Source organism: Stigmatopora nigra, chromosome 19 (assembly GCF_051989575.1).
Source record: "Stigmatopora nigra isolate UIUO_SnigA chromosome 19, RoL_Snig_1.1, whole genome shotgun sequence".
Classification (NCBI taxonomy): Eukaryota; Metazoa; Chordata; class Actinopteri; order Syngnathiformes; family Syngnathidae; genus Stigmatopora; species Stigmatopora nigra.
In genome coordinates this window covers 5563496-5584037 of record NC_135526.1, presented here as the reverse complement: position 1 = coordinate 5584037, position 20542 = coordinate 5563496, and the positions used below count along the sequence as shown (strand labels likewise).

At 41.1% G+C, this 20542-nt stretch overlaps 3 protein-coding genes across 3 annotated transcripts in view; all 3 read left to right on the top strand.

Annotated features, from left to right (window-relative positions):
* The first annotated feature begins 26 nt into the window (after nucleotides 1-26).
* alkbh4 (alkB homolog 4, lysine demthylase) lies at nucleotides 27-1367 on the top strand. Its single transcript, XM_077740850.1, has 3 exons — nucleotides 27-172; nucleotides 337-525; nucleotides 637-1367. The coding sequence occupies exons 1-3, from the start codon at nucleotides 71-73 to the stop codon at nucleotides 1156-1158; spliced, it is 813 nt and encodes a 270-aa protein (XP_077596976.1). The 5' UTR covers nucleotides 27-70; the 3' UTR covers nucleotides 1159-1367.
* A 142-nt stretch (nucleotides 1368-1509) lies between these two features.
* akap10 (A kinase (PRKA) anchor protein 10) lies at nucleotides 1510-7642 on the top strand. Its single transcript, XM_077741367.1, has 15 exons — nucleotides 1510-1725; nucleotides 2682-2726; nucleotides 2950-3135; nucleotides 3668-4147; nucleotides 4342-4440; nucleotides 4522-4606; nucleotides 4702-4825; nucleotides 5234-5370; nucleotides 5451-5595; nucleotides 5663-5830; nucleotides 6004-6113; nucleotides 6194-6276; nucleotides 6355-6407; nucleotides 6501-6590; nucleotides 6658-7642. Exons 1-15 carry the CDS (start codon nucleotides 1704-1706, stop codon nucleotides 6661-6663), a joined length of 1833 nt encoding a protein of 610 aa, XP_077597493.1. The 5' UTR covers nucleotides 1510-1703; the 3' UTR covers nucleotides 6664-7642.
* A 255-nt stretch (nucleotides 7643-7897) lies between these two features.
* Nucleotides 7898-20542, top strand: part of lhfpl7 (LHFPL tetraspan subfamily member 7) — a 31098-nt gene continuing 18453 nt past the window's right edge. Inside the window, exons 1-2 of the mRNA XM_077739989.1 lie at nucleotides 7898-8745; nucleotides 18037-18175. Coding sequence (XP_077596115.1) covers nucleotides 8344-8745; nucleotides 18037-18175 — 541 coding nt within the window. The 5' untranslated portion in view covers nucleotides 7898-8343. The remainder of the gene's footprint in view (nucleotides 8746-18036; nucleotides 18176-20542) is intronic.

Here is a 20542-nt window from a genome sequence, read left to right as displayed (position 1 = left end):
AGACGGCAGTATTTACATTCGTTTCAAGGGACGCGCTCTATAACATTTAACAGAAGAAGATGCAGAGAAAATGACAGTTCATGATCGTGTTTCTGGTTCTTGTGCTTGCAAAGGTATCAGGCACTGCCTCCTGTGTGAAAAGTTAAAACAAAGTAATTCGTCCGAGAATAAGGTAAGTTTAGAGTTGTTATAAGTTGTTGATTTAGTTTGACGTCCATAAATATAGCCGTGGGTTGCAACCTGTACCCTCAATGTCCAAGTGGCTCACTAGGTGCAATAATAGATCCAGTGCATAAATAACACTAACACAAGTGTATATATTCTTTATTCATGTAGATTGTGCATCATTTCATCTACGATCCCAAGAGAAAGCTTGCAATACGCAACGATGACGTCCTGGTGTCCTTTCCCTTTCCTGGAGTGTTCCTGTGGGAAGACTTTTTGTCAGAAGAGGAGGAGATGGAGCTCATAAGCAGCATGGACCAGGACGTCTGGAATCTGTCCCAGTCAGGTCGAAAGAAACAGGTACAGATCATGACTAGCATCACAGATCTGCTATTACTACAGTTGTGGATTGAGTCACAAGGTACCTGATTACTACAAAAAATGACATACCACATGCCTTTTTAATTCCAGGATTTTGGACCAAAAGTTAACTTCAAGAAGAAAAAAGTGCGTTTCGCAGGATTCAGCGGACTGCCGGCGTTGAGTAAAAAACTAGTCCTACGAATGCAACAAGAGGAAAGTCTGGCCAGCTTCCAGCCTGTGGAGCAGTGTAACCTTGACTACAATCCTCAAAGAGGCTCAGCCATTGACCCTCACCTGGACGACTCCTGGCTGTGGGGAGAACGCCTAGTTACCGTCAACATGTTGTCCGACACCACGCTCAACATGTCACTGGAGCGGGGTCTCCCCCAGCTTGGACTCTCGGGGGAAGTCAACGTTGCCGTGCCGCTGCCGCGCAGGTCCTTAGTGGTGTTGTTTGGGGAGGCTCGGCATCGCTGGAAACACGGCATTCTCCGGAAGGATATTCGGGAACGGCGAGTTTGTAGCACGTACAGAGAACTATCAGCTGAGTTCCTCCCCAGTGGACAGCGAGCTGAGATGGGAGCTCAGCTACTAAATATTGCTGGGTCCTTCAATGGGACCCCTGTATAGGAGCTGTTTTTTTAAATGTACTTGTTTTTAACTTACCAATTTATCTTGCTTAGTTAAAGCAACTGAAGAATGGAGTTTGGCTCATTCTCTTTTCAAACATTGTTGCATATTGATGGTATATGAGCCACATGATGGCAAAAGAGGCAAAGGAAAACTTTAGTTCTCTAGATCTAAGTGAATCTAGGTCTGAATGAATAAAGAGTCTTGAAAAAATACAGTAGTTTTTATTTATGAGTTGACAAGTGTAGTTATTAGTTATTACTTTCTAACATGAATGCATTGCCATGCGTCCTTGCGTTAATCCTGTGTAACTACATTTCCCGCAATGCTCCTGTGCAAAAGACACGGAAGTTGGTCGCGTATTGACAACATGGCTGCTGATCTGACTGGATTTGGCAAAAATTGGAATTTGACAGCCTTCACTGGGTGAACAGTCACCATCAGTTTTCATGTGTGGGGTGTGCAGTCCGGATAGATGTGAAAGAAGGGACTTGCCAACCCACGCGATGGTGTCACTGAGCTGAGGAAACCTAAGTAGACCCGTCATGTCGTTTTTCAAGCGGAAAGGTGAGAAAGATCCCTCTCAGATGCAACGTCAACTGTAGCTAGCTGCCAGCAAAAACAACAACAAAAAACTGCGTGGACTTACACTGACTGCTTTTTAAAATATGATCCACTATTTTGTCCACCTAGTAGCTTCTCCGATCGACGGGTATAAGCATTGTTGTTTACGTAGTAATGTCAAAAGGCTTCCCCATAGACTCTCCATCATTCATTGACTGTTGATTCACAAAGCTACTCTTAAGGGCCACCATGGAATCAAAAAACGGAGGAAAAAAATCAGTGATCGCATCCACGTGGGTAATATTCAGATTTAACAGATCGTGTGTTTATTTAGAAAATATTTCTACAGTAGTGAAAGGTAATCTATTATGTCCCCATTTGGTGGAATGGTGTGTGTGTGTGTGTGTGTGTGTGTGGGGGGGGGGGGGGGTCCTGAACAGCTGACTTGGCAGGTCTAACATAGGAAGGAAATCTAAAGACATTTCTGTTTTTAGGAAGTTAGGGCTTTCTTCTATGTGCAAGACAATTGTCTGTTTTGGATAATGTTGGTCACAAAATACACTAGATCACCTCCTCTTCTCATACTAATAGTAGATATTTTATCCCAAATCCTATCAGCCCTTGTAAAAAAACATCCTCCGGGGATTTTTATTCCCTCCTTTCCAATTTCTCTAAAGACATGTTGTCACTCGGTTGCCACCATGTCTGCCGCTCAATGTTGACGTTGGAGAGGCCAGGAAAGTGAACAGGACTGAGAGGCCTTTCACGTTTAAGTACAGCATCTTTGTTTTTATTGCAGCACACTAAGTGGTTTGCTTGCATTCCTTTTTTACTTTCCTGTTAGAATTGCGGGACCTCAAGTTATCTAATTTGTGACTTTCTGATGACGCCAATATTTATTGTGGAATAGCCTGCTTTGCTCCTCTTTTGACACTGTATTTTTTTTTTTTTTTTTGCAGCTAAAAGTAAAGAACCAGAGAGAGCGATTGACACTAAAGTCAGAGGTGAGTTTATTCTTTCAGTGTTTCATTATTATATTTATTTATTCACTTTTGACCAGTCCTGTTAAACCTATTGAATATGGAGAATGGAATAATTTTAATGTGCCACATGGGAGTTTGTGAGTTGAGATCGTGGTCTGAACTCATGCCTTTAGTAGTGCATTTACACATTTTTTGCTATTGTGTTTTGACTTGAACTATCCTACCATGAAATTCTAATTGAAAGGTGGAGTCAGCCCGCACTCACCATTGTCGCCACTGAAGAACAACCATGCCAAACAGGATGCAAGCGGGCCCAGTCACGTGGCCCTCAGCGCCATCTCCGCCAACATGGACTCCTTTGCCCGCGGTCGCACGGCCACCCTCAAGAAACAGCCCAGCCACATGGAAGCTGCGCACTTTGGGGATCTGGGTATGTCGCCTAAATTAGCACTAAACGTCAAAATGGAATCTCCAGCTATCACTTGGTAGAATCATGGCCTCGATTCTGCTTTCTAGTCCTCAGGCACATTTTTGAGAGTTCATTCCTTAGGAATGCAAGTTAATATTTGTGCAGTATTTAGTCATTCACAACTTGGGTAAATTAGACTTTTTCTGCATTGAAATTGGTTTGTCACTTGTAGACATCCAGTCCATTTGAACTACAGAAGAATACAAACCAGCCTGGTCGCCATTTTTAGTCCAAAATGTCTTTACATATTGTTCTGAAATATTAGAAGGACAAATGTAGGAAATCCATGCTTATTTATAATTCCCTTTTAAATACCCCAAATGTTTCATACTGAAAAATGTGTTGCTAAGTGGATTAGTTCCTTTCCTAATCACTGGCTAAATACAAGTTGTGGCGTTGTATGAAATATCGAGCATAATAATTAAGGCTTAATAATAATCTCAGATCTTAATATAATCTTCACCCCCTTTTTATGTGTGTGTGTGCATGGCAGGTCATTCCAGCGTGAATTATCATCCCGAGGAGACCCGCTCTCGGCTCTCCAAAACTGTGGACCAAGTCCTCCGGGACCATGTGGCCATCCCCCATTACGTGCGCTTTATGGAGCGTCAGGGTACCGACCACTTAGTTCGATTCTGGCTGGAGGCCGAGAATTTCCGATCCGCCAGCTGGTCACGGGTTCGAGCGCACAGCCTCAATTCTGTCAAACACAGCTCGTTGGCTGAACCCGTCTCGGGTGGCGTAGATGGATCCGAAATGGTGCCGGAGATCCCCCTCCAAAATTTAATGGCCCTGGATTGGAGCAGTCCAGGAGTTGCAGGACAGCCTATGGAATTGGACACCCAAGTGGGCTCGAGTCCCGGAACGCCACGGCTCAAAACAGCCGACCGACAAAACCCCTCCAGGATGGGGACGCCTTCCAAAGTGCAGACGAACAACACCCTGCGAGATCTCACCAACCAACTCATGAAAAGTAGGACCGTTTATTGGTTTAACAAAATCATCTTTCAAGCTAGTGCTACAAAAACCTGTTAAAAATAACAGTAAATATCCCCAGTCAGTGAACAAGATTTGGTACACTTTTGAGTCCCATTAGAAAATGGAACCCAACTTAATAGTAAGATTTTCCTATGTAGCTATTTTAATCTAGTTGTGTCTTTGGTTTAGGTATCGAAAAAGATGCGGTGAACATCTTTACCAAGTACGTCTCTCCCGATGCTGTGAGGCCCATTCCCATCACGGAACCGACTCGAAATGATATAGTTGGTAAGGTAGACTTGTGAGATGATTCACATTAAAAAAGAATAATAATACATTTTAATGTGGTCCTGCTCTTTCTGTGATTAGCCAAGATTTGTGGAGAAGATGGCATGGTGGACCCAAACTGCTTTGTCTTTGCACAGTCCGTCGTTTTCGCCATCTTGGAGCAACAGTAAGATTCTGTTGGAGTTAATAGACACACAGTTCTGGTTACAGTTTGACATATGTGATTCTAGTTTAATGTATTACTTTGAAATGCTTTTGTAGGTACTTCATGGAATTCCTGCGGAGTCACCATTTCTGTAAATACCAGATTGAAGTGTTGACGAGTGGCTCTGTGTTTCTGTCTGACATTTTGTTCTGCGAGTCAGCTCTCTTCTACTTTTCCGAGGTAAGTGGACACAAATGTTTGCAAAACGATTCACACATTTTAATAGAACCATTGTTTCTCATGGTCAACTTTACAATCTCACAACATCTCTATGTATTCATCATACTTAGATTTTTTTTGCTTTATGGATGTGCAGATTTAAGAAAAGAAATTTGCTCTTGCAATGTATTTCATCACTTCCATGGTCTGGTTGCACTTATTTTTGCAAAAGAAAATTGTCAGTATGTCTAGTGTTGAGTGATTGATTATAGAAGATGACTAAAATATGGTCTTATTTAAAAGGATAATTTAAAATAATTTAAAATATATAATAAGTTTTGTATTTTTTACATGAAAATCAACAAGAAAAGGAAACCACACACTTACAGCAAACAATTCTGTTTTTTTTTCTCCCCTCTAAATTTGAAGTACATGGAAAAGGAAGAAGCCATGAATGTACTGCAGTTCTGGCTTGCAGCAGACAACTTTCAAAACCAGTTGGCAGCCAAGAAGGGCCAGTATGATGGCCAGGAAGCCCAAAATGACGCCATGATCCTTTACGACAAGTATGTGTAGTGCACAAGAACAGCAAAAGTCAGATTGATTTCCTTAATATTTTTTTGAAACCATTTTCTCCATTTCTCAGGTATTTCTCACTCCAAGCTACAAACCCTTTGGGATTTGGCGATTCAGTACGCATGGAGATCGAATCCAACATCTGCCGAGAAGGAGGACCTCTACCCGAGTGTTTCAACACTCCGCTAAGACAAGCGTGGACCACCATGGAGAAGGTAAAGAAGAAAATTTACCACCTTTCCATAAGACTTGTACATTACCGCCTGCTATGCTTGTGTTCAGGTATATATGCCAGGTTTCCTGTCTAGTAACCTTTACTACAAATACCTGAGTGACCTCCTCAACTCGGTGAGGGCGGATGACTTTGTGAATGTCAACACGGCGGGTCAGGGCGGGTCAGCGGAGAACGAGCGCTCAAGTTCAAGTGGCATCGAAGCTTCTCTATCCCAGGTGACCTGACCTAACCTTCATTCGTGTCCTGGAGGAATCCTGTCGGATGACTTTTACTCATTTTTCTTGGACGTCTTATTCCTGCTGTTGTTAGCCGATAAGTTCTTGTCTTGAAAGATTACTTTGTAAAGCACTGATGTATGTTATACGTGTTGTGGTTATCCCTGAGGCAGTCTTCTAGCAAAAAGGCAGCGATTAAGATTTTGAAAAATTTCGACGAGGCCATCACGGTGGATGTCGCTAGTCTGGACCCTGAATCTTTGTACCAGAGGCCATATGCTGGGTGAGTCTATTAGATTATATATATTATTATATACATGTTTTTTTTTTAAATGGAGTGCAATTAATCCCTTTTCTGTATAGACGCATGACTTTTGGCAGGGTGAATGAGTTGGGCCAGTTCATAAGGGAGGCAGAACCAGAACCAGATGTTAAGAAATCCAAAGGTATAAAATCAACTTAAAGCTTCTCACTTGTAGTAAACTCTAACAGTTCTAAGAGAAAGATATTTAATTTTTTTTTAGGGTCCATGTTTTCTCAGGCCATGAAGAAATGGGTCCAAGGCAACTCAAATGAGGTGAAATATTTCTCCTGCCTTTCCATGTTTTCAACAATGGCATTTAGTAAGACAGAAAAATAAAATGACATGTGCTTTAACTTTAAATTGAAGGCTCAGGAGGAAATGGCCTGGCAAATTGCTAAAATGATCGTCAATGATGTTGTGCAGTCAAACCACGACAGTCCTGGCAAGTCTACCAAGGTATCTTTTTCACACACTCACACACACATGCACATATCAACTATTCATTGGTTTCTTTTTATTGCAGTTATGACCTGAGATGACCCCCCACTTCTTCTCTCTCTCTCCCTACTAATGGGGCACCCTGCAACAAGCTAAAAGTACTGTACCTCATTGTTCCAACTCCACATGACTACGAAGGCCTATCTTGTTCAGTTTAAGTGAAGGCCAGGCCTTTTTTCATCACATGGCACGAAATCTCTTAAAATGCCTTGTGGTTCTTAAGGCAACCTTGCACAAAAAAAGCATTATCTCGGTCAAGACGGAAAGCAAACTGTTGCCCACTCTTAATCGGGTTGTCTCATCTCGGAACTCTGGGGATGTCACACGGACTGAATTGTCCTGGTTTCTTCGCGACACTCCGCCCCCCATGTTTGTTTTTAAAGGACCATTCCTTGTTTTTAGAAAATATTCCTGCTCAAAAACATAGCCAAAATCCTCTGTTTGGTCCGTTAGCCTCTTTTTCTTATGCACATGCTTCTTTAAGCCTGCCCTTCCTAAAAATGTATTATGTCAAATGCTATGATGGAGATTTCTTTGTAGATTATCTGCAAATGACAATGAGATAATGGAAGATCTGATACCTCTTGTGTGAGACTTCTCGGCACTTTTACAGAGCGTAGAATAAAAGAACTCCTTACTGAATTGCATTGTTCCACTTGTGATGGAAAACTCCATATTTTACAATGTGTATACAGTATATCTATACATAAGTATAATGTAGATCGGTTCATCCCATATATGATTGTTAGTACTGTTTTTTTTTAATGTGACCATAGTTTTTCTTTCTTTTTTTGTTTGTGTTGTTTTGTATGCATCTCAGAAACAACTGGACAAGTGCTCGATGAATTAACCAGTTTTTTTTGTTTGTTTTCATTTTGAGCCTTACTGAGGTGTGGAAAAGATCCGAGCAGTTTTGGTACCATGTACCACAATTTTTTCCGATATGTATGTGCACCTAATCGAAATCTATTTAAATTGTGTTTGATTTAAATACATATGCTAGAAAAATGCCTCTGCTTTTTTATTTATTGTATGACACATGACATATTTTTAGATTTACTAACTAATGTCTTTATTTCATTATTTTTACCTTTAATATTGTAGCATTTGATAGGTTGTGAATTTTTAAGTTAGAAATGTGCAATCTCCATATTGTCCACAGGAGGGCTCTGAATACCCCATTGAGATTCCCTAGGAAAATGCATTGTAGCAGTACTATTTTCCGGTTTTAGATGACATCTTTTTATTTTGGAAACACCTCCCGGAAATATATTATTTTGTGAAAACATTGACTTGACGCCATCCGGGCGTAGCCTGCAATTAACGCCAAGTGAACACAGCTCAGCTGTTCACGCCGGGCGGACGGACGAAGGAGACAGGAAACCCCATGACAGGATCTGTAGACGCACGGACGTTCTTGTCATTGATTTGCTTTTAATCGGAAAAAGATCGTTCTTTTCTTGTTCTGTGTAGAACCATTGCAGCCACGCGCCCACTTGTGGGTGTGACAGACAAACATTTTGGGGAAGCGGCGTGCTGATCGGCCGGCTGGATCTCCTCAACTGGACACAAAATAACTTGAAAACACTGCGGGACATCCACGTCAGACCCCGTGGATCGAAGATGTCTACCAGATACAGTGCGAAGGGCCACAGGTAGACTTTAGGTGTTTGTGCGTGCGTGTGAGTGTGTGTGTGTATGTGAGCTACAAATGAATTTGCTCCTCCTGGCACGGGCGAAGAAAGAAGAAGCGGAGGAATCCGAGTGTGGAAGAGCCAGTGTGTGTACGGGCTTTGCGCCCCACGTTGCCACCACCATGTTCAGCTGCGTGGGATGCTTCTGGGTGCTCCTCTCTTCCGCCCTAGTTGCCGTGTGCAGTTTTAGTTTCATCTCTCCTGCGTGGATTGTTAAGGAGCAGACGAGGACCAGTCATCACCAGCATCAGCATCAGCACCAGCATCAGCATCCGCAGCATCAGCATCATCATCATCCCAAGGACTCAGTGAGCTTTGGCTTACTGTGGCATTGCTCCGAGTCTCTGGACCACATGTACCGATGCTACACCTTTGGAGGGATGGGCAGATTTGCTGAGATCCCGTCAAGCTCGTGGCAGGTGAGACCCATTTTCACATTCTCACCTGGCTGTGTTTATTGTATCATATTCACTGCATTTTTTAAAAGTGTTTAGTCGTTTATGGGTTTGTTTTGGAGGGAAGTACGGTGGAGTTGTGGGGTGATAAGGCTTGCTTGTCTCACTGTCACTGTGTTCGAACCGGCATCTTTGGCATTTGTAGGTCAAGAAACTACTTTTTGGTAAGAAACTTAAATTTAATCTCATAAACACCTTATGTCCCTTTACATTGACATTAGATTTTGAGTTATGTGGACCACAATGTTAATTATTTGCATAATATTACAATATATTACCCAAAATGTGTAGTCTACTTAAATGTATAATAATATATTATTATTAGTCCTTTTTTAATCATTATCATTTGTTATCATCATGAACAGTTAAAATGTTCATTTAAATATGTATAAATATTTATTTTAAAATTCAAGTGTCTAATTCATTTAAACAAAGTGGACCGAATTTGAAGGGTCTTTTATCACTGCCATTGTACAATATAATTCTCTTTTATAGAAATATTGTCCTTCCAAAGTTATAAAAAAACTCATTTCTAAATGTATCTATCTCAGCGCAACACACAATTAAATTAACAGGTACATGCTTGGAGATGAATGTTTGTGTTTTTTTTAAGTAGCTGTCAACAACAGGGTGACTGTTTGAACTCCTTTGCAAAAATCTTCCAAGTACAGAAGCAAAAAAAAAAAAAATGCATACGAGTCACCTCCGGAGTTATGATTTATGCATGAATATGTATTAGCATTTGAAAGGGAGATATTAATAAGCGGCATCTTGGGTGACTGCAGTGCGAGTATTTTTACACAGAAGAAAATGCATCATAGGTAAAAAAAAAAAAAAAAAAACTATTGTACACCCAGTGGGATTTTGCCAAAATCAATTTATACTTTAGATGAGAATATGGAGTTTGAATGTTTATTTATTATTTTTTTTTCATTGAAAGAAAAGGAATCGTGGTATTGCTTTACCACGCTAGTAATAGACACGTAGTGTTTGGAAAATGGCTCTTGCTACAAGAAGCCTGCCAAGCCCTGGGAATGTCATTTCACCACTCAGTGAAGCAGAAAAACTCGTAAGAGGGGCGCAAAGTCATTTAATGAATTTCACTTATGATTACTTTATCTGCCAGTTTTTTTTCCGGCCTTATTTCCCTACTTTAATCAAAAAAAGCTGTTCCTTTCTTGTAAGGCTTATAGTCTATTATCACATTCGCTCATCTGGTTTAATTCTACAAGCTATATTGGACATGTTGCCATTTTAAATCATTGGGCTGCCATTGACTTTGATAAGCACGGAATTTAATTTGTCACTACGAGACGTCCAATCCATTTGGATTGGGAGGGTTGACAGCCAATGTTCTTTGTTGCCAATGCCTTAAAATAATGAGTACATTAAAATGCAGGCATGTCCTCCAGCTGATCAGAAAGTGATGGATTGTATACTGCAGAACAACAGATATTCCTATATCAAGAAAAATGGTAACTTTATACTCAGAGGTGGAGTTTGACGTGGTAGTCACATGACCTTGTATTAAATATTGATAAATACAGAAGCAAAAGTGAAGTTATTGGACTTTTTGCTTCTTAAATTTACTGTAAGACATCTCCCTGAAGCCATTAACTCTCTTGGGGGGAGCCACTGTGTTGAAAGCCATTTGTATTAAAGAGTACCTGCCAGTGGGAAATCATGTTAAGGGGTGGAGTGCACATGTTGCATTCTCTTTTCTCCTCGGGGAGTCCTCAAAACTCAGCATGGAGGAGACAAAGACAGACATTTCCTTAGCGGTGGCCTCATTCTGCTACGGTGGCGACATTCTTTGAACTGTCACCTGTCTCGCCACAATGAAAACAGACACCTTCTCACTGAGCAGATGATCAAAACAGATATTGATGTGCTTAATGTCTGCCCACGGCACTATTGATTTTGTAATTAGCGGGGTCGCACGAAGCCGTGGCTGAGCAGGAGAGGAGAAAAACAGCCAGAGACTAACTTTGGAAGCTTTTCAACTTTTGTTTTTTGGTATTGCAACTCCAATCTTTTAAAAAAAAGTGGAATACCATTTAATGTAGTAAGTCGGTGCAAAGTTGATGTCTGATGGACAAAATGTACTTTGCATGTACAAGTCTGTTTATGGAAATAATGGACCAGATGTTTCTTTTGATATGACCATATGAATTTGACCACTAGCATTCTTAGTCGCTGATCCATATCCCAAACCCGAGTTTATGAGAGTGAGAGGTAGAAGAGCCGGTGGCAGGACAGAAGCCGTGTTTTACTACCATTCCTTCCATCCAGTTGTTTTTCACATGGTTGATTCTGAGGATGGCCGCACATCATTCTGCTCCTGGTGAGAATACGATGCATGGCAAAGCATAAAGCTTGTGCTTTATGAGTCCATCACAGTTATGGATGTGCTCTCAGTCTTGTATATGTTAGGACATTTTTTTTCGTGTTACTTGTCTGTTTACCTTGACTTGCATCTACTAAATTCTGGAGAAAGAGTTGCAGATTTCCGGATAACCTGATTTTGACGTATTTACTCGCATATAAGCTGCTCTGGTGTGTATAAGCTGCACCCTTAAAATTGCCCTAAAATCATTGAATTTTACAATTTTCTTAGAGATATAACTACACTTGGTGGACATGTTTTCCTTGTTTTTTAATTATTGGATCAGATCCCTCCTTGAGACCAAATTCGATACAAATTCCTTTAGTTTTTATTTGCTTTGACATGAAATTGGGAGCTCGTCCTTCTCCGGTAGACACATTAATCCTGTCTTTTCTGGTTGGGAGTGAGAGGCGGGACAAGGGCAAGTGAATGGCGCTTTTTCACGAATGGTTGCCGAGTCAGCGAGCTTTGGCAGCCTACCTTCCATTTGTTAAGCAGCCTGTCACTTCTGCTGCCTTCACTGTGGATGCCCAGGGTGCTTTATGTATTGATTTAACCGGGAGCCCTTCTCCTTCTTTTAGCAGATAAATGATAGCTTACTCGCTTTGTTGAATATCAGTTCAGGTTCCGAATAAAAAACCCGAGAATGACATGGTCAACAATTTACTACTTTAATCTGGTGAATCGATAGCCACGCTTCGTCACGGTGTAAGGCACCATGGAGAGGAAATAAAATGCTGGTTATTCCATAAAGGGCCATAGTGAGTGCGGGTTTTCATTTGAATGTATAAGTGGAAACCTTTCCACCAATGGGATTGTTGTCAGGTGTTTTTTTTGTCGGTTAAACTGTCTGTGGAACAAAAACTTGAACCCGCAGTGGCTCTCAAGGACCGGTTTGCCCACCCCTATGCTAGACTAATGGCTGTGGTTTGGCCTTGTCACGCTGCTCCAATTTTTTTCATCTCGCGAATACTGTAAGATCAAACCCAAAAGCTCTCAGGATGCCGCCAGGCTCCCAAGCATGACTCTTCTGTCAAATCCCAGAATGAGCTGTGTGGCTTCAGAAAAAAACAAAAGCCAACCAAGTCCTTTGCATCTCTACTTTCACAGATCTGTAAAGGGAAATTTTGCTGGATTTTAACTTTGTGGCATCCTTCAATTCGGACCGTGTTTGGTCGGATAAGTAGAGGTTAGTTGGGATAATATTTTGTAGTGTTTTCTCACATGTTTGGCATAGAGTTGAATCATTTCACTTCTTGGAAGATAAATCTTCGGCTGCCAGTGGCAATGATAAACAGACCAAAAATGAATTGTTTACAATGAGGACTTGGCGATTTAGGCATATTTCCACTTACAAAATCCTTCTCATTTTTTTAATGCCATTGATTGAAATAGACTGGGCAAAGGCTAAATGAACATCATTGGTCACCCCCTTAATTTTAAGTGTCTTTATTGGTGGCCTGCTGATTTATGATACACTAGCGTAATGTAAAATAAAAGTGATCAGCATGTTCATAAGTTGATTTAGTCCATCATTCTCTTTAACATGCAATGGTTGCACCTTACAGGCTGGAACAGGCTGCTTCATCAAAATGATGCAACTATCAACTCAGGCTAGTAATATGACTTGGTTCTTATCATTCATTTTCCTTTTAATTTCTTGTAGAAAGATGCATAGCACAAATAGCAGTCTTTCACTGCTAAAATCAATGAAGTCAAAGTCGAATCAGATGCCGTACATGTTTGACGTGTACTCGGCTGGGGTCAGGGACTTTGTTGCATTGTGGGTAACGTGGACGGGCCCGACTCGCTGGTGAAATGAAGCAGAGTTGAAGGAAGCACGTATAGCGTTTGGAACTTGCCGTGGCACAGCATGCATGAATTATAAAATGTGCACTCAGCCTCGGTGCTGCTGCACATCATGCATACATTTAACAGCACACCGTGGCAGCTTTTGAGAGCGCGAGGGACTCGAAGGACAGCCTTCATCGAGCCGCTTTACTTCTTGACGTGTGGGCGAAAAGATTGTAATTCCGTAATTTCACTGGCTAAATACCCGCGTCTAAAAAGTGAAAATCGGCAAATTCCATCCACTAATGCTCGCTTATATCTTAAATGCTGGCGAATCCGCTTTTGGCTATTAGTAATTCATAAGCCTTCTTTGCCGCACAGCATTGGGGGGTGATTAAATTTGTCAGCGGTTCCACCGAAAGCAGAAACTCATCTCGCTCGATGAAAATGGGATACGCCGCCCTCAAGTTGCTACATGATGGTACGAAGAAACCTCAGAAAGTTTCACTTGCAAATCGAGTCTTTTAAGCAGATTCAATGGAAACGATGACAAAATGTTACACATAGACCAATTTTGCCTGGTTTTGAATGATGTTTTTCCAATTGTTATCAGATTTCTAACATCAAAACTCCCCAAAATATTGCCAAAAAGCACATTTTTCAAATTAATTTAGTTTCACCAGAACAATTCCCATTTATAAACGCCATTTTCTTTCATTTCGTAGCAATCTGTCACCGACTGCACTAACAACAACAACCAACTAACAAAAAGGAAAATATGACAGTAATATGCCTCTTTTGATCAAAATCTTCCAAGAGCATTTCCAAATAGTCATTTACAGCCAACATGTAATTTACCGCCTCCTCTTTTTGATGTTTAATCATTAGGGCGAATATATAGAGAGATAAAAAATAGAATAATGCCTTGATGCTTCTCATTATTACAGTTTGATTACTTCCAACCAAATTAAGTGAACATCAAGGAGTTTCTGCTGTCGGCTTGTAACGCCAATATAAAAGAGGACAAAGCTAAAAAGCCAAGCCCTCTTTTTCACATCTTCGCCAGCTTCCTTTGACATGCTCATCAAAACTCCCACTCCCTTCTTATAACGGGGCAATAACGGGGGTTGGGCCACTGTGGGGGAGGAGGGGGAAGCTTTCGGTTGGAGAAATCTGGCCGGCACCGTCCGAGCCGACCAACTTTGAAGCCACGGGGGTTGGGATGCGAGAAGCAGCTGATGCTGATCCACTGATTGCACTTGCAGGACACTTAGTATTGCAGACAGTTTTCCTCTTTATGAAAAGCTACATTTTGTGGAATTATTTGAAATGCAAACCTACTCGTATGGGATGTTAGGCCTTTATATCAAATGCAAAGCCTTTTTGATCATCATTCACAGCTGTTTAGAACCAAATGGGTCAAATATAATTTAACACAGGTGCTCTTAAATGAGTCAAAATGGTTAAAAGTGTCCACTTTGATGGCTCACGTTTTAAATAGGTAAAAAAATGTCTTGAATTGACTTGACAGTCGATACCAGGCAGGGCTGGCAAAGGCACATATACATAGGTGGATAAGGTTGAATGGACGGGGGTTGGGCCAACGTGGGTGAGTAGGGAGGGAGACGCTTTTGGTTTTGCTCAAGTCACCCAGCACTGACCGACTTGAATGGACGGGGGTTGGGCCAATGTTGGTGAGGAGGGGGGAGGATGGGAGGGAGGAAGGGAGGGAGGGCGACACTTTTGGCTCTAGCCGTCCACCGACCGAGCTGAGCAACTTGAAGCCACGGGGGTTGGGATGCGAGAAGCAGCTGATGCCGATCCACTGATTGCACTTGCAGGACACTTAGTATTGTGCAAAGCTTTCCTCTTTGTGAAAAGCTACATTTTGTGGAATTATTTCAAATGAAAACCTACTATTATGGGATGTTATGTCTTTATATCAAATCCAAAACCTTTATTGTCATCATACACAGCTGCATAGATCAAAATGTGTGAAATATTCAACAAAGGTTCTCTTAAATGAGTCAAAATGGTTGAAAGTTTGCACTTTGATGGCCCACGTTTGAAATAGGTAAAAAAAAGGAAGTCTCAAATTGGTTTTTGACAGTGTATAGCAGGCAGGGGTGGTTTTGCAAAGGTGACAAAGGCACATACATAGGTGAAAAAGTTGAATGGACGGGGGTTGGGCCGCTTTGGGTGAGGAGGGAGGGAGACGCATTTGGCTTTGGCCGTCCACCGACCGAGCTGAGCAACTTGAAGCAGCGGGGGTTGGGATGCGAGAAGCAGCTGATGCCAATCCACTGATTGCACTCGCGGGAAACTTAGTATTGAGGGAAGTTTCCTCTTTAGAAGTTGAAACCAAAGCACTCACTCTGGCCCTTCTCTCCTCCTTTGGGTTGAGAATGTTTGATGTAAGCAGATGTGAGCTTTCCAACCAGTCCTGCTGCGCCGATTGTTTTGGAAGCCAAACATGCATTTGAAGTCACCAGCAAATGTGTGTCTTTTCTTTCCCATCTCGCCCTAATTCGTCCTTATTTGTCTTTGCTTTCTGATTAAAAGCCACTTTGAAGAGAAGGAGAAGAAGTCATGGGGTGGGGTGACATTCAAGTAGCAGTGTTGTTGTCGTTAGTAGTACTCGTTTGGAGAGAGGAGAGGAACTTTGCCCGAGGTTTTTGCTCTTTTGAGTATGCAACAGCAGCCCATTATGAGATCTGAATCAATCTCAGAGGTTGTCATCATTAAACCGGGCCAGGAGGGAATCCCGTTCATTTCAAGATGGCTATATGATCCTCTCATCTACTGTAGCCGGATCCACCTTTGTGATCTATTATAAAGGAGGCCAGGGGGGAAGAAGAAGAAGCAGTGGTACAGATTATTCTTTTTTAAATCCAACTTTCCCACTCATGGATGAAAACATAGTCAAAGGTTGTTTTATTTTTTGGGGTTTGTTTTCTGTTTTTCAGTTGGTTGATTCTGACTAATCTAGAGTCAAATTTCTATCATGTGATTTGCAGAATCATTTTTGCTCGTGTGTCAGTTTTGGAAGAAACTATCACAATCTAATTTTTAAAGAAAAATGATTTGGTTCACAGTCCAATGGCGCACAGGTGGTGCTTGCAGTTGCCAGATGGACATTTGGACATCTGTCTCAGCATTTATGAGGAACCTATAAAGGGAGCAATTGTATCAACCTGGAAGCATTGGTACACCATGTGTTTGACCAGAATAAGCAACAGAACGTTGAAGACATGTTAAAGCGTCTCTGAATGGCTTCCAATTCACTGGCCACTTGGCCAGCAATGCGTTTTTGCCTGTCTGATTTACTTTTTGGACAAGTTGAAGCATTTTTTCAACTAATTTAGTTAACCCAGATAGTGAAATTACAAACTAATTCCCATACTAGTTGACTAAAAAGAGCCACTATTATTTGTATGCAACAAAATCAAAATACAAAAGATAAAGATTTGTTTTGAAACCCGTCCCCTACCTTGAACTGTAAGATTAAGTTCACCATCTTCATTTTTTTGCTTAGTAAAAATTGTGCAGTCTTAATTTTGGCCATAGGCACTATGTCGGGCACAAAATGTCGTATAATTCAAGTCACAGTTTCCGCAAGATAAGCCTTGTATCCCAAGAATGATCGGTAAGAGCCAGTGTGAGGTTTGTGCCTGTGTGGGCTAAATGCTTGCGGATGTCACATCCCATCTGCATCCTGCCCCTAAGGCCAAAACGGACGCTCCATCCACTTGTCAGGTGATTAATCTCCACTTCTCGCTCTCCCTCATCTCCGCTCCATCCCGTATTCTAGTCGCCGCGTCCGTACCGGCTGGCCAGACTTTGTCAGGCCAGTCACACACTCGCACGCAAACACAATGTGGTTCCGTTCCTACCCAGGCCGGCCGGGTATGCATTATTCAACATTTCATTGAAGGGTTAGGGCGGCTTTATGTGCTGATGTTAACGTTGGTGTGAGATCGAGTTAAGAAACTATGAAAGGAACAGAAGAAATAGATTAAAAAAATGTAGTGTCCTCTCAATGGGGTGATTTGTTTGTCTTGCCAGACTATGTGCAGTTTTCAACATATCGGTACTCAAAAATATAACCATTTTGGTTTCCATATTAATAAAAAGCCAATATTATTATGACCTCGTCAGTGTTTCTGCATTTGTGGTAATTTTCTTAATTTTTTAAAATAAAAAACCTAATTGAATCACTCCTAAATTCACAAGAAAGGACCTAAGGAGTCTTTTTAATACAAACTTAATACTTCCTTGAATTCAAAGTAGTATTTGCTTTCTGGACAACCATGCACACCATACCACAAACATTTTTTTTCTCCCAGTGTATGGCAATGGAATTAGACAGACAAGACAATTTAATGAGCAGGTTGTGGCTACTTGGCAGTGTTGGTTAAGGTCCGGGACGCCGCTGGCAGCCATTCCCATGATTCTTTTGACCTTTATTTGTGGATGTGTGCTGAATGTGTTTCTAGATTAACACCACGTCTCGCGCCTAATGTTCACATCATGGTAACGCATCAGCTACTGGGCTCGGAGTGTGTGAGACAAGGGCACCTTGAGACAAAGAGACCAACAAGAGGACATCTGTTTGTACAACATGAGAGCATTCAGGCCTCATCATTTCCTAATTACAGATTAGACCGAAAACAATACAGCGTTGGAAGACTTAAAATAAGACTGGGAAGTAAACAACGTGTCAGTTTGAATTGAATGAATGAAAAATGCTCTTTTTCATCCTATATGAGCAACACATAATCATGATAATACAACTGAAAATGACATGCATATTCGCTGCAATTCTCCAATGATATTGACCCTAAAACTGACTATTTCTACGCTTTGTTTTCTTTCTTCTGCTTGCCACAAGCATATGATTAAGCGTCGGTATAATGACTATAAGCCGCACGCCATTGTTTGACCATTGAGTGCCACTTTCAAGACAAGACCGCTATTACCTCACCGCAAAACACAACAGGCCCTCGAGCAAAAACACGCCCGATTTTTTTTTCTTTCTCACGTAATTGGATTGGCTTTGAATATGTTTGTTTTTTCAGACCAGCGCCGTGTTGTGCTCAGGAGGCTGCGCGCTGTTGGCTGCCAGCTCCTTGTTGGCCATCATCACCGTCTTCCTGCCCAGCGGAGGATGCGAGAGGAGGATGTGCACACTCGCCGGATACATGCAGATGGCGGCAGGTTAGAAAACACACCAGTGACCTGCACATAATCCTGATCAGATTAGTTTACTTTAATTCTTAGAAGTGCTTTTTAAGGTTATCACTGGCTCACAAGACTAATAATGCCATATAAACAGGTAAGTTAAAAACAACATTGTTGCCAAAGTACATTATAAAATTTGAAAAGTTAGAAAAAAATGATGCAAAAATGGTCTTTTCCCACTTTTATGGATTTATTTGATTGTCTTACAAAGAAAAATGACAGTAAAAGGATGCTCTAACCTTAATTTGTATACCTGAACAAGCATTTATACTTGCTTTTGTCTGTTTATGTACTAAACCGGTTAGGAATTACTGCAGGAGCATGTTAAAGATCTATTAGTTTAGCCATAATATTATGGCTAAAAAAAAAAGAATGATATTTTTTATTTCCCTCATCCACACAAGTAAATGTTTCAATATGCTGCATCCTGTGGTGAAAAGCGCTCAAAAACTTGATTGCACGCACAAATAAATTTGATAATGAAACAGCAATATAGTCCAACTAAATACACAAATGAAGGAGAAATGCTATTAAGCAACCAGCAGGTGCCTGGTTGAATTTCCAGGCAAGTGGAAGATAGATCCTTTTAAATTTATTTTTTGTCAACAACAACAACAAAAATACTCTAAAAATGAGTTACTCTTTTTACGCCTCAGCCAATAAAAACACCCCTTATTTATAAATCATAAAATAACCATCACGCCAAGGTAAAAAGACCCTAACATGTACAATAGATGAAAACAGTATAAATGCAAGCAGTCTGGGACAAAGAAAGGTGAACTTACAATGAGCCAAGCCCCCCCTCTAGAGCCCCCCTGTTTGTTTAGAAAGACGCTCCTCGCCGGTTGTTCAAATGCTGTTGGGCTTCATCAATGTTTGATGCCCTGGGGGTGGGAGGCAGGACGGCGGGATGGCGGGACGGCGCCGTGTGCTAAAGCGGGAGCTTTTTTCTTCTTTCATGTATATTTCATAGGCTTTCTCTTTTTAGTGGTCAGGAAGCAAGCATTGCATTGGTCGCTTCCAAATCAGGTGGAGTGTTTTTTTTTTTTCTTCTGCAAACCATCGTGAGTCATCAACATGCCAACGATGTGGTTTGCTCGAAAAGTCCATTTTGAAATCAATAGTCATCATTTATCGCCTCGTACCGCCGCCGTAAAGGCAATAACTCGTAATAATAATTATTCTCACATGGGCATTTCAAAGCCTTTTCGGCCTGTTTATTTCTTCTTATCGTTCTTTTCGAGTTCAAAGGAAATATTTGAGAGTCAAAATGCTTCTTTGGGAGTTTCACGGGTCTCCACTTAAAAGAAATTATGCCGGCAGCGTTATTTTTTTTCAGCCCTTGAAAGAAATATGAACTACATTGCTTGTATTTTTTTAAATTATTTTTTGTTTGTTCTACTGCTTCTAAATCTGCACCAGCTTGTTTTATTTGGAAAAATGCATAAAAGTGTAATGGCGCTTGACCCCAAAAAACTCATGATTGGTTTTTGGAAGTGCTAAAATCATTTTTTTTGTCTTCATAACTTAAAAAGCACTTTTTTATTATTATTATTACAACAAATCAGAACACAATTCCCCAGTAAACCCAATTTAGATTAAATTAAATTCAACTTTTTTCATCCCATACTCAGGAAATTCTTAGGAATCATTTCTCATTTCCACATTACGCAAGCACGCCGTCTCATCTCGATTCCCGTCGGGGCGAGTTATTTTGCGCGTTGACTTTAATTCCAGACAGCTCGGTAGGGAACGTGTTTTTTTTTTTTTTTTTTTTTAGCGACGACCCACCAAGGAAGCCCGCCCGGTTGGCCTGCTGCGTCAGCGTTCCCTCGAGCAAAAGCTGCTCCATGCAGATGTCCTCCAAAGCGTGGCGATGAAAATAGGAAGTCTCTTTGATCAAAGCACCTTCTGCGTTATCTCAGCCCGTGTGGGTACCACGCCAGCTGTCAATCATTCCCCTCACCAAACCATAGTACAGCCTGTTTGCTCAAAAATGGACACACTGTACCTTCTTTAACTTTTCAAAACTTTTCCTCCCCAACAACCAACACTAGGATATTAAAGTACAATATTTTTCTCAACTCATTGCCATTTTAACATCCATTTATCGCCCGAAATCAAGTGACTCACAGTTGAACTTGGATGCAAAATGTTGTAATCTGAGCAACTCTAACTTAATGCACAAACAAATCTGATGGATTTATTGCATTGTTGAGTCTGGATTCCTTAACAGGTTTATGCACTTATGCTCTCATAGTGAAGCTTAACTTTCTATACATGTTTTGAATCTTCCTCCATGTAAATTTCAGCCCTCAAAACTTACTATTATTGACTTTTGAA

Bases quoted from the DNA above. Each gene is read 5' to 3' on its own strand.
- akap10 (XM_077741367.1), top strand. From the start codon at position 1,704: ATGTCGTTTTTCAAGCGGAAAG. The intron at 5,371-5,450 runs GTATGTGTAGTG...TCCATTTCTCAG, and splicing joins GCCATGATCCTTTACGACAA to GTATTTCTCACTCCAAGCTA. The intron at 5,831-6,003 runs GTGACCTGACCT...TCCCTGAGGCAG, and splicing joins TCGAAGCTTCTCTATCCCAG to TCTTCTAGCAAAAAGGCAGC.
- alkbh4 (XM_077740850.1), top strand. From the start codon at position 71: ATGACAGTTCATGATCGTGTTTCTGGTTCTTGTGCTTGCAAAGGTATC. The intron at 173-336 runs GTAAGTTTAGAG...TTATTCATGTAG, and splicing joins GTAATTCGTCCGAGAATAAG to ATTGTGCATCATTTCATCTA. The intron at 526-636 runs GTACAGATCATG...TTTTAATTCCAG, and splicing joins AGTCAGGTCGAAAGAAACAG to GATTTTGGACCAAAAGTTAA.